At 39.7% G+C, this 12,308-nt stretch overlaps 1 protein-coding gene across 2 annotated transcripts in view; it reads right to left on the reverse strand.

Annotated features, from left to right (window-relative positions):
- The window catches only part of GUCA1C (guanylate cyclase activator 1C), a 58,618-nt gene extending 54,989 nt beyond the window's left edge, over positions 1–3,629 (reverse strand). For both annotated transcript variants that reach the window (XM_043995622.1, XM_043995621.1), the window contains exon 1: positions 3,299–3,629. In XM_043995622.1, the coding sequence (XP_043851557.1) occupies positions 3,299–3,547 (249 nt within the window). In that variant the 5' untranslated portion in view covers positions 3,548–3,629. The remainder of the gene's footprint in view (positions 1–3,298) is intronic.
- Between the last annotated feature and the right edge of the window lie 8,679 nt (positions 3,630–12,308).

Below are 12,308 nucleotides of genomic sequence, written 5' to 3' on the forward strand. Positions count from 1 at the left end.
CTCCACCACACTGCTCATTCTCACAGGGTTCTAGAGAGACTAGATTTTATTATGATTACATATTTTAATCAATCACCATTTTCCCTATTTTTCAACATCTAACAACAAAATACTCTGATCTTGTTTGTGTTGACTTGATAATGACAAATGTCCTTGTGTTGTACAACATCAACCTTTAATTTCCTTTGAATCATACGCACCTGCACATATCCTCCATTTTGAATTGAGATCAGTCACCGGATATAAAGTATCTGTGCTTCCCTTGCCTTGATTCACACCCCACCCAAGCCAATATCAATCTCTATAATAGATAAGAAATATATTCTGAATTTCTATTCTATGAAAACTGGGCTCTAGGGTTGGGACTGAGCTCTCTCACTCCTGCAGGGCACTGAGTTTCCCCTCACACAAAGGGCGTGTAAATCACGAGATGCCTGTTTGGACATTATCTGCATCTGTTTTCTCAGCAGTAGGCATCATTTTGACAGCAGGTCCTGCTCTCAGATCCAGCTTCTCTTTTTATTCATTTTGCCTCTAGCAAAGGAATGCTAACAATCATGGTAGGTTCAAAATGCCAACATGAGAGAGAAACTGCAGGCATGGAAAAATAACAACACTTTGGGGAAATGACTGTCCTTAACTAGATTCTAATGGAAAATAGAAAGAGGCTGGCTGGTGTGGGACACAGGAGGCACAATGGAAAGGGGACCATATAAAAGACATTAAAGATTTTGTGAAATATACACATACACAAAGACACACACAGAGGAGCCACATATTCCCTTGTGATTTTCTTAAAGTGGAGGTCTGATCGTGTCACTCCCTTACTTAATAAACTCCAGTGGCTCCCTATTGCTTCCAGGATCAAATACAAAATATTCTGACATTCAAAGCCCTTTATAATCCAGTTCCCTCCAATCTTTCCAGCTTTCTTTCACCTAACTCCCCAATATGTACTCTTCAATTCAGTGACACTGGCCTCCTGATTGTTCCTCAAACAAGATCCTTTATTTCTCAGTTCTAGACATTCTCTCTGGCTGTCCTCCAGATTTAGAATGCTCTTCCTCAACTCTGCCTATTGAACTTCCTGGTTCCCTTTAAATCTCAATTAAAATTCCATTTTCTACAGAAAGCCTTTCCTAACCTCTCTTAATTGTACCCTCCCTCTGTTAATTATTTCCTTTTAATCCTGTATATAGCTTGCTTTATAAATATTTGTTTGCATGATGCCTCCCATGAGATTGTAAGATCCTTGAGGGCAGGACTGTCATTTTTCTCTTTTTGTATCCCCAACATTTAGCACAGTACCTTGAACATAGTAGGTTTTTGATAAATGTTTATTGAGTGACTAGTTAACATGCTAAGTCTAAAATTTGTTTCAGTATTCATAAATGAAGAATACAAGGAAAATCCAACTAATCTTTCCACTGAATTATAAACTCTTTTTAGGTAGGGACTTCATGGAACCCTCCCCCCCCCCCAGTTTTTGGGCAGGGCAATGAGAGTTAAGTGACTTGCCCAGGATCACACAACTAGTAAGTGTCAACTGTCTGAGCTCAGATTTGAACTCAGGTACTCCTGAACCCAGGACTGGTGCTTTATCCACTGTGCCACCTAGCTGCCCCCACTTCATGGAACCTTAAGACAATGCTTTGAAAGAAAAGAACTCCCCTTACCTTACTCCCTCCATTTGTTTTAAATTTGCATCTGAAAATTATGAGTAAATGTTTGCCTGATGTTGCCAAGAGACTGAAAAAGTCTTGCATATGTTAAATTTTTACCAGTTTCAAGATTTCATCTTTTAAGTCTCTTATTTCTATGTTTTTGAGAAGTAATGCAGCAAAGTGAGTAGAAAGCTGTCTTGAAACCAGGAAGATCTGCGTTCAAATCCTGTCTCTAACCCTGGCTCATCCACTTAAATATTCAGTTCTCTAGGCAACACTCTGAGACTCTTACTTGTAGAGAAAACAGTGCCATACATGGGTAGAGGGAATTTTCTCTTGCAGGAATCCCTTATGTTAATGAAATCATAGGTTCAGTCACTATTTCTGCTTCTGTATTTAGGAAATTTTGTGGCCTAAGGGGCTGTCATAACTTTTCACACATCTTAAAGACAAACCAATTGGTTTTGATTTTATCCATGTCATTAATCTCATTTTCATTTTTTTTCTATTTATCATTTTTGCAATCCTTTAAAGCAATATACACTTTTTCTCCAGTAATTTTCTGGTCCCCTGTCCTCCCTACTTTATCCTTGGAAGGCAGCATCTCCTTTCTTTTTAGACATAGCCATTATTATTATTATTATTATTATTATTATTATTATTATTATTATTATTATTATTATTATTTTGTTGCATTATGAAACTTCCTCTTTTACAAGCAGGATTTTAAAAAACATTACTTATAAGGCAGAGCTTTATAATAGGGGAAAAAGGGCTTAAAAAACCCATAACAAAGATGACTTCTTTTGATTATTAGAAAACTTTCCATTTTATAGTTCTAGATTAGGCATTTTGAATAGCATTGTTTTTCAAGTCTCTTCTTTGACTTGTTTCTGTCCTGTATCATTCTTTCCTTCACTCTGATTTGAATTTCCACATTAAAACAACAAACAATATAAAACTCAAACAACTTAGGGGGAAAACCCAAACTCAACTGTTTAAAAAAAAATATACTGAGAAAAAACCAAAACGAAACATGAAAAAGGCATAACTCCTTAAAAAAAATCAAAACTTATCCCAAGTTTGTAAAAATTAATTTTAATTTTCAAATTAAACTGGTCAGTTATGAAAATCCATTTTCGCAAAAAGAAACATTCCTGCTTTGATTGGAACACAGGCACATTGTCTCTTAATTTCCATTGATTTAATCTGCCAATCTAGATCTAATCACACTTTTAAAAGCAGAATTCCATAAATTGCTTTTTTAGAAAATGTCACCAATGCCTAAAATACTTTAAAAAACAGGCTTTGTAAATCAATCTGCACTTACTGGATTTATTTAAATAATGCCATGAGAATTACACACAGAGATTTAATTTAGTTTTTAAAAGAACTCACTACATGCAGAACATTTCCCAGAGCTCAGTACCTCACCCCCAATTATTTTCACACAGTCAGTGCTAACAGTATTTAATGACTCATTCCTCTACAAGCTGTGCATTCTGTGAAGACCTCCTTATTTAGAAAGATCTACTTTTTAACTCAGGTAATTCTTGGGTTTGTTTTTTGTTTTCTGTTTTTAAAAGGGGAGGGGATGGAAAATTACAACTAAATAAAGGGAAAATAAATCTTACCTTGTTCTTGTCAAAAATATTAAAGAGTTGGTCAACATATTGATTTGCCCTTTGATTCAGGCCTTGCAGACCCAGAAGCGCCTTAAACTCATGCAGGGTTTGCAGTCCGGATGGGCATTCTGTCATAAATCTCCTGAGCCACACATGAGTCTGGACGGCAGTGATAACAGTTTGACCACCGGCTACTGATTCCTTGCCCCCCATTGAGATTCCTGGGCTTAGCAGCCTCCTCTTTGGGACTGTTTTCATTCATGTACTGACTCCTAAATGAAACTTGAAATTCAAGTGTGCCCCTAAACGGCCACTGTAAACCTCTTACAGCTTTAGGCTAAGTAAGAGGAGAAAGCTGGTGAGATTACTGTGACTGCTCATTTTTAAAGCAGGCAGTGACTATTGCTAAATGGGATTCTCAGCACAGTTGCCCAGCTAAAGGTGCCTGGGGTTGTTGGCATGGGCAAGGTTACTGTGGGCAGGTGTAACCTTACCTTTAACTCTAAACTCTGCTTTTATCGATTCCTGGAAAGGGACAGGATGGTCTCAAGTGGGCATCTGGATACTTGATCTTTAATCTCATTTGGCTCTAGTAATTGATGGTCAATTGGTTTCTATTTGCCTCAGTTTCTCATCTGTAAAAAATGAGGGGGGCAGCTAGGTGGTGCAGTGGATAGAACACCGGCCCTGGAGTCGGGAGGACCTGAGTTCAAATCAGGCCTCAGACACTTAACACTTACTAGCTGTGTGACCCTGGGCAAGTCACTTAACCCCAATTGCCTCACTTAAAAAAAAAAAGGGTAATAATATCACCCACCTCCCAGGATTGTTGTGAGGACCAAATGAGATAATAATTATAAAGTGCTTAGCACACTGACTGGCACATATAGTAAGTGCTATATAAATGTTATTATTGATTTATTAGTGGCAGCTAGGTGGCACAGCGGAAAGAATACTAGAGCTGGAGTTAGGAAGACCTGAGTTCAAATCTAGCTTCAGATAAAACCAATCTTAGTACCTTGCAACTTTGGGCAAGTCACATCACCTCTGCCTGCCTCAATTTCCTCATCTATAAAATGGGGATAGTAATGGCACTTACCTCCCAAGGTTTTTGTGAGGATAAAATGAGATAATGTTTGTAAAGTGATTTGCTTCAAAGCACTATAAAACATTGGTTATTTTTTTTTAAAATGCTTGCTTTGTGCTGGAAATACAAGGGCAAAAATGATATCCACTTTAAGGGGCGGTCACTTAGACTTCTCTGTGCTTTTAATTTATCCATCTGAAATAATGGAATTAAACCATCACCAGGTATTGTGATAGGTTTACTAGGGATACAAATATAAAGAATGAAACAATGCCCAATATTATATCTCTTTGGGGTGTTGGGATTCCACAATAGGATTGTAGATATAGAGTTAGAAGAGACTTTGGAGCCAATCTAGTTCAACCTTCTTAGTTCACCCATGAGGAAACTGAGGCACAGAGATGTTAGGTGATTTACCTAAGGATACAGAAGTAGAGTGTTAGAGACAGTATTTATTGTTTTTTTTGTTTTGTTTTGTTTTTGTTTTTTTGTTTTTGCAGGGCAGTGAAGGTTAAATGACTTGCCCAGGGTCACACAGCTAGTAAGTGTCAAGTGTCTGAGTCAGGATTTGAACTCAGGTCCTCCTGAATACAAGGCTGGGGCTTTATCCACTGCACTACCTAGCTGCCCCCTAGAGCCAGTATTTAAATTCAGTTCTTCTCACTCCAAGTCAGAGCTCTTCCCACCAAACCACATTCCCTCTCTAATGTACAGTGGATGAAAGATATTGTGAAAAAAAATGAAAAATTACTAAATTTAAATTAAATTCAGAGAGAGAGACTGTAGGAGAACAAATTTATGTAGTAAATGGAATGAAGGAAGGAGTGCTCTATGTAGTCTCATGCATATATGTAAAGAGGATGGGTAGTATTGGTAGAACCTTGAGACTATTATAATGGCTGAGTGTGCCATCTTCCTAAGCATTAGACAGACACCTCTTATTGAGTGTAGGTATATTGGCATATGCCTCTTTCAGGAAAGGTAGGCAAATTTGGGTTTCTTTTTCAGCTAGGTGGCCTTGTAGAGCACTGGGCCTGGAGTCATTGAAAACCTGAGTTCAAATCTTGCCTCTGGCATTTGCTAGCTGGGTTACCCTATGCAACTCAACTTGTTTGGCTCAGTTTCCTCATCTGTAAAATGGGGATAATAGCACTTATCTCCTAGAGTTGCTGTGAAGGTCAAATGCAATAATAATCGTAAAGTGTTTAGCACGGTACCTGGCACATAATAAGTGCTATCTGTTAGCTCCATTACTGTTATTATTATTTTCAGAATGGGGAAGGGTTGTTGGATGTGTCCTATAAATCCTCTATGAATCAATTCTTTCTCATTCCTGATCATTTACTTTTGTGATTAAAATAGGTGAGAAAGTAAGGAAAAATAGGAAGGGGTCACTATTTTTTTGTTGGACAGAAATTTGGAGAAAATGCTCATCAAGGTGGTATGATTTTATTTTCTTCTGTGTTGTTCAGTAGAGTAAACCTTAAGGCTCAAGAAGCATCTCTGGAAATATAGGAGTTGGATTCTGATGAGGAACAGATTTTAATGGTCCCCATTTCTGGTCAAGAAGGGGTCAGTGAATCCCGGCATAGAATAATAGACAACATCATAGGCATTCATTCTCTTTCTATTGAATGTTGCTTGTGCATCCCATTATTTATCAGTAGTTGGTGCTTGTATCCTATAATTTAGCAATAATCAAATTTGTTGATTTATCCTCTTTCTGTTCCAGCCTTCTCTGGGTACCCCTTAACTTCAAGTAGCTGCCATATCTCATCCCCTCTCAATCCAAACCCTAAGCAGCTGGGCTGAAAGATCCCCTCCTTTGGGAGCCATCTCTTTGTCTCTAAAAGCTTAAAGGAGGGACTATGTTTACACGTCTCCATCTAATTGACAGAACAAAGGGAAAAGAGCCCGAGTTCTGTTTTGGGGTGTAATACAGAGCCAGAGAATAGAGTATGTAGCCTGAGATGAAGTCCCCTTAGGATCTAACCTATCATCACTTAGGGTCTAGCCTATTACCAATGTGACAGATTTGCTGGGACTCTTCTTTCCTTCCTTTCCTTTCCTTTCCTTTCCTTTCCTTTCCTTTCCTTTCCTTTCCTTTCCTTTCCTTTCCTTTCCTTTCCTTTCCTTTCCTTTCCTTTCCTTTCCTTTCCTTTCCTTTCCTTTCCTTTCCTTTCCTTTCCTTTCCTTTCCTTTCCTTTCCTTTCCTTTCCTTTCCTTTCCTTTCCTTTCCTTTCCTTTCCTTTCCTTTCCTTTCCTTTCCTTTCCTCCTCTCCTCCTCTCCTCCTCTCCTCCTCTCCTCCTCTCCTCCTTTCCTCCTTCCTTTCCTCCTTCCTTTCCTCCTTCCTTTCCTCCTTCCTTTCCTCCTTCCTTTCCTCCTTCCTTTCCTCCTTCCTTTCCTCCTTCCTTTCCTCCTTCCTTCCTTCCTTCCTTCCTTCCTTCCTTCCTTCCTTCCTTCCTTCCTTCCTTCTTTTCTTTCTTTCTTTCTTTCTTTCTTTCTTTCTTTCTTTCTTTCTTTCTTTCTTTCTTTCTTTCTTTCTTTCTTTCTTTCTTTCTTTCTTTCTTTGCCTTCCTGCCTTCCTGCCTTCCTTTTCTCTCTCTCTTCCCTTGCCTGGGGACAGCTCCTGGCACTTAGTAGGTTCTTTTTTTAATTTTTTTTTTTTTTTTAGTGAGGCAATTGGGATTAAGTGACTTGCCCAGGGTCACACAGCTAGTAAGTGTTAAGTGTCTGAGGCTGGATTTGAACTCAGGTACTCCCGACTCCAAGTCCAGTGTTCTATCCACTGCGCCACCTAGCTGCCCCACTTAGTAGGTTCTTAATAAGTGCTTGTTGACTAATTGATTGGCTTCAAATCCTGGGTATCCATTTCTGATTCCTTCTATTTAGTATCTGATATATGTGCTGAGCCTCCCAGTATTTTCTCTTTGCTGAACCCTAAGAGAATCTGAAGGGCAGTTAAGTGGTGCAGTGGATAGTCAGAAAGACTCATCTTCCTGAGTTCCAATCTGGCCTCAGACACTTACTAGCTGTGTGACCTTGGGCAAGTCATTTAACCTTGTTTGCCTTGGTTTCCTCATCTGTGAAATGAGATGGAAAAGGAAATGGAAAACTAGTATTGTAGCCAAGAAAACCCCAAATGAGGTCACAAAGAGTCAGGCATGACTAAAAATGACTGAACAACAACAAAAGAATCTGACAAACTCAGAAGACTGATACATGAATACAGAGATGAGTTAAAAGAGAATGATGTCCTTTTCTGACTTCCCTATTTCTGTAAATGAAGACATTACTCTCTTAGCCAGTCTCAAAACCTCCCAGTCATCTTTAATTAAATCTCAATCTCTCTCTTTCTCCCTCCCTCCCTCTCCCCCCCCTCTCTCTCCCCCTCCCTTTCTTTTATTCCACTCCACACCCCACAGTTAACCAGGACATCTTCCCTCCCATAAGGATTTTGCCATCAGTAAACATTTATTAAATGCCTACTAAGCCCAAGGCACTAGACACACACTTTATATGTCAACTGATGATTATAATGAAAGGCTGAGTGTGGGATCCAAAGGCAAAGGAAAGATACAAAATGCTCTAGGAAAATTTGAAAGAGGGAACCCTCTGAAGTGTGTGTGTTGGGGGGGGTGGTGTTAGCAAAGGCAGACCTTCTAAATAAGAGGATTACAACAGGTAGAGAGGAGGCAGGAGAAAAATCCAGGTATGGGGGATGTCACCTGTGTGAATACTCTGAGGCAAGAAAATAGCAATGTTGAATTCAGAGAATAGCTAGCAGTTCAATTTGCTTGTAAAGGCAGACTCCAAAAGGATGCTGGAAAAGTAAGCTAGAACCAAGTAATAATACTAATAGCTAGCATTTCCATAGTATCTACTATGTGCCAGGTACTGTGCTAAGAGCTTTACAAACATTATTTCATTTATCCTCACAATAAGTTTGACAAATAGGTACTATTATGATTTCCATTTTGCAGTTGAGGGAAACGAGGCAAACAGGGCTAAGTGACCTTCCCAGGGTTGCATAGCTAGTTAAGTGTCTGAGGCCAGATTTGAATTCAGGAAAATGAGACCGTAGGCCCAATGCTCCATTCACTTCACGGCCTAGCTTGCCCACCTAACCATTTACCCAGACTTCATTCTGTCTTTTCCCCCTCCTCCTCTTTAATCCACTCTGTACACCAGGCCCTTTCCCTCCTCACCAATCTTTAGTAGTTCTGAATTACCTATAGAATAATTCTAAAAATCTTAGTCAGGATTTCAAGGCCCTCCACAATGTAGCCCCTTCCTCCCCTCTGCTGCCCTACACGGGTCCTTTAGTAGGCTAGAGGAGAGGGTTTCCTTGTTCTGTCCTGAGATTCTATCCATCTTCCCTTTTTTCTACTTCTTAGAGAGCTCTCCCTGATCCTCAGTTCTGTTGTTTTCAAAGCTTCAGCTCCAGGAGTGGCCACACCCCAGCCCCTAATGCTTTTTCCTTCCTTTGAACTCGCAGCATTTACTGTCACAGTCTGGTGACACCTCTTAGCCCTATAGGGTCCTTCATTGTTACTTTGATCCTCCTTGGGGGGGGGGGGCGTGTTGGTTCTTGTTATTCCCACTGGCTTATAAGGGCTTCGAGGACACTGGAGATTATGATGCTTCTCTGGAGTACCAAGAACATCTATCTTGGTGCAAATGAACATAATAGCTGGATCACAGGGTCACAGACTTAGAGCTAAATGCAGGAGGTGGGGGTGCTGGAGCCAGCTGGGAGCCATTGGCTAAATTTTCAGTGCGAGAATTTATACTTCAGAAATAGGCAAATACTACAAATGAAGACTTTATTGTTTTGTTTTGTTGATTGTCTAGATTTAGGAATATGATGGAGAAAAATGTTATTAATGCAGATTAAGTGTAAAAGTGTGTTGAGTACATTTCCTTGTTGTTGTTTTCTTCCTGGATAGTCAATTGTTAAACATTTACCAGCACACTTCTGGATGGAGGGATCTTAGAAGTCATCCAGTCCTACTCCCTCACTTTAAAGACAAAGAAATTGAGGTTCAGAGGTCACACAGGTAGCAAATATGTTAGGTGGGATTTGACCCTGTATCTTCCTGACTCCGTGTCCAGGATTTTGTCCACAATAATTCCACTTCTTATTTTGGAATTCCATAAATATTTGTTGAATCAAATTATTTTTCCTATTAAACTCATAAAGTTTGATTCTCTGACCAGCAGAGGCAAAGAAAAAGCTTTATATAAATAGTGAAGAGCTATTCTGAGAAGTGCTCTGAACAACTTGACAATAGGGCAAGATATACTTGACACTTGGATACTTCAGTGGGCATAGAATATGAGACAAAATGTTTTGAAAAATTTGGTGAAGCATCAAGAAATGAAAGAATTTATTAAAGGCTTATAGGAAACTCAAGCCTTATGTTTACAGAGCATGAATTTTTTTTGGAGAGATTTGGAAGTTGATAGAACCAGCAAACACAAAAGAACATCATAAGGAAATGAAAGGGCTATATCTGAACCATCAGGAGACACTTTGTTAACCAAATGGGAATAACTTTTAAAACAGCTATTTGTATGAGGTTGTTTGGCCAGAGCAAAGGCCAAAGTCAATATGAACTGAAAGGAAAAGGTGAGAAGACACTGGATTCATACAACAATTCTAATCTGATGGATTTAAAAATGTTATTAACTCTGAAAAAACAAAAGGGGGAGGAGAGGACAAAATGAAAAATATTGATATTGATTATCACCATTCTTTTTTTTTTTTTTAATTTTTTAGTGAGGCAATTGGGGTTAAGTGACTTGCCCAGGGTCACACAGCTAGTTAAGTGCTGTGTCTGAGGCCGGATTTGAACTCAGGTACTCCTGACTCCAGGGCTGGTGCTCTATCCACTGCACCACCTAGCTGCCCAATTATTACCATTCTTTAAGAACTTAAACTGATAAAAAAACAGTTTCTACAATGAGGCGGTCAAAAAACACCCAGAAATCACCTTTGCCAGCCAATATTATGTGGAATGACAGGGAAGCTAGATGCATTACCAATTAATTAAAAGATCTTTTGCAAAAAATTTTGGAAGGGAATAACTCTGTTATGCACAATATTGCCTGCTAAAACAATAAAAAGAAGGGAAAAAAAGCCCCAAAAGTTTGATGTCAGATGTAAGTCAGACTATCTAAGGAGATTTATAAATGAAATCAGAGGGGTCAAAACAAACCCACATGGGAAATGGTAGAGATTGAATGTTATTACTATACAGGGCTATTTTCATCATTGATGATGTTAGGATCACCTTATTTGAATTCCATCATTTTAGTATCTAATATATTACATGAGGAAGAGAAATGGCATTTAAGAGGAAAAGGCTGGAAGGAGTAGTTATACCTGTCCAAATATGCAGAGAAGAAACTGATCATGGAGGCATCATGCCTTTTTTTTTTTTTTTTTTGCGGGGCAATGGGGGTTAAGTGACTTGCCCAGGGTCACACAGCTAGTGTCAAGTGTCTGAGGTTGGAACTCAGGTACTTCTGACTCCAAGGCCAGCGCTTTATCCACTGCGCCACCTAGCTGCCCCTCGCATCATGACTTTTTAAGCCTCCTGCAGGCTGAACACCAGCACATCAACTTGGCAAATGCAGAGGGGAATAAACTGTGCCCAACTGAAGCAATGTTGTATTTTTGCCCCATATCCTTTCCATGCTATAGTTAATTAAATCTTGTTAATTGCTAGATAGCCTGTGAACGCTGCTTCAGATATTTACAAGGCACATGATGCTAGGAAAGTCATTTACTTAAGAACTCAGTTTCCATTTTCTCATCTGTAAAATGAGTCTGTTGGATTCGCTGACCCCCATGGTCCCTTTCAGCCCTAAATCTCAGATACTATGAGTGTCTTTCCTTTGGGGAGCTCTAAAAGGGTTGCTGGGAAATTTACATGAATTTTCCTTTTACTATTTAAAATTTCTCAGGACTCTTTCTAAAATGTTCACTCTTCTTGAAGATGGCAGAGGAAAGATATTAAACGCACAGAGCTCCTGACACAATTACCCCCAAAACAGCAATAAAACAACCCCTGGAGCAGCAAACCCCACAAAATGATAGCCTGAGATTATTTTCAATCTAAAAACAGATTAGAGGGGGCTATTCTGGGCTGCAAGAAGAGTCCAACCCCACAATTGCACCTACACAGACCCCAGACATGCTGTGCCAGAGGATCTTACCCCTGAGCCTCTGAATCAGCTGCAGCACCAACATTCTTTTAGAACTAAGCTTACAGTCAGGTGAGAGGGCTGAACAGCTGGCTGGGGTGGGGGGTGGGGGGAATACAGGGGTGTGTGGGGGACCTAAGGAGGAATTAGTCTATTTCCCAGCAGGGAACCAGGAAGAAATCTTGAGTGGTGGGAGGGGAAGGGCACAGGCTCGTCAGAAGCTAAGAACCACACACCACACAAAGTTCTGCTAGCTGGTTAATAAGAAAGTTCTCTTGAGGTTATCTTGGGACCAGAGAACAGGCCAGGAGAGAGAAAAACCTGTCCTCCCTCAAACCAAAACACCTGGGACCCTCTGAAGCTTGGAAGAGTGTAGCTTGGAAGTAGGGCCCCACTGTAAGAGGGAGTTAAAAATCAAGTAAAAGACTTTGAGATGAGCAAGCAAAGAAAGATGAGAACTATAGAAAGTTTCTTTAGTGACAAGGAAGATGAAGGTGTACCCTCAAAAGAGGATAGCAACCTCAGGGCCCCTACATCCAAAGCTTCCAAGAAAAATATGAATTGGTCTCAGGCCATGGAAGCTCTCAAAAGGGACTTTGAAGAGAAAGTAGGAGAGATAGAAGTAAGACTTAGAGAGGTGGAAGAAATAATGGAAAGAGAAATGAGAGCAATGCAGGAAAGTCATGAGAAAAAAATCAACAGCTTGAAAAGTCAAATGG

This window comes from Dromiciops gliroides, chromosome 3, assembly GCF_019393635.1.
Source record: "Dromiciops gliroides isolate mDroGli1 chromosome 3, mDroGli1.pri, whole genome shotgun sequence".
Taxonomy (NCBI): domain Eukaryota; kingdom Metazoa; phylum Chordata; class Mammalia; order Microbiotheria; family Microbiotheriidae; genus Dromiciops; species Dromiciops gliroides.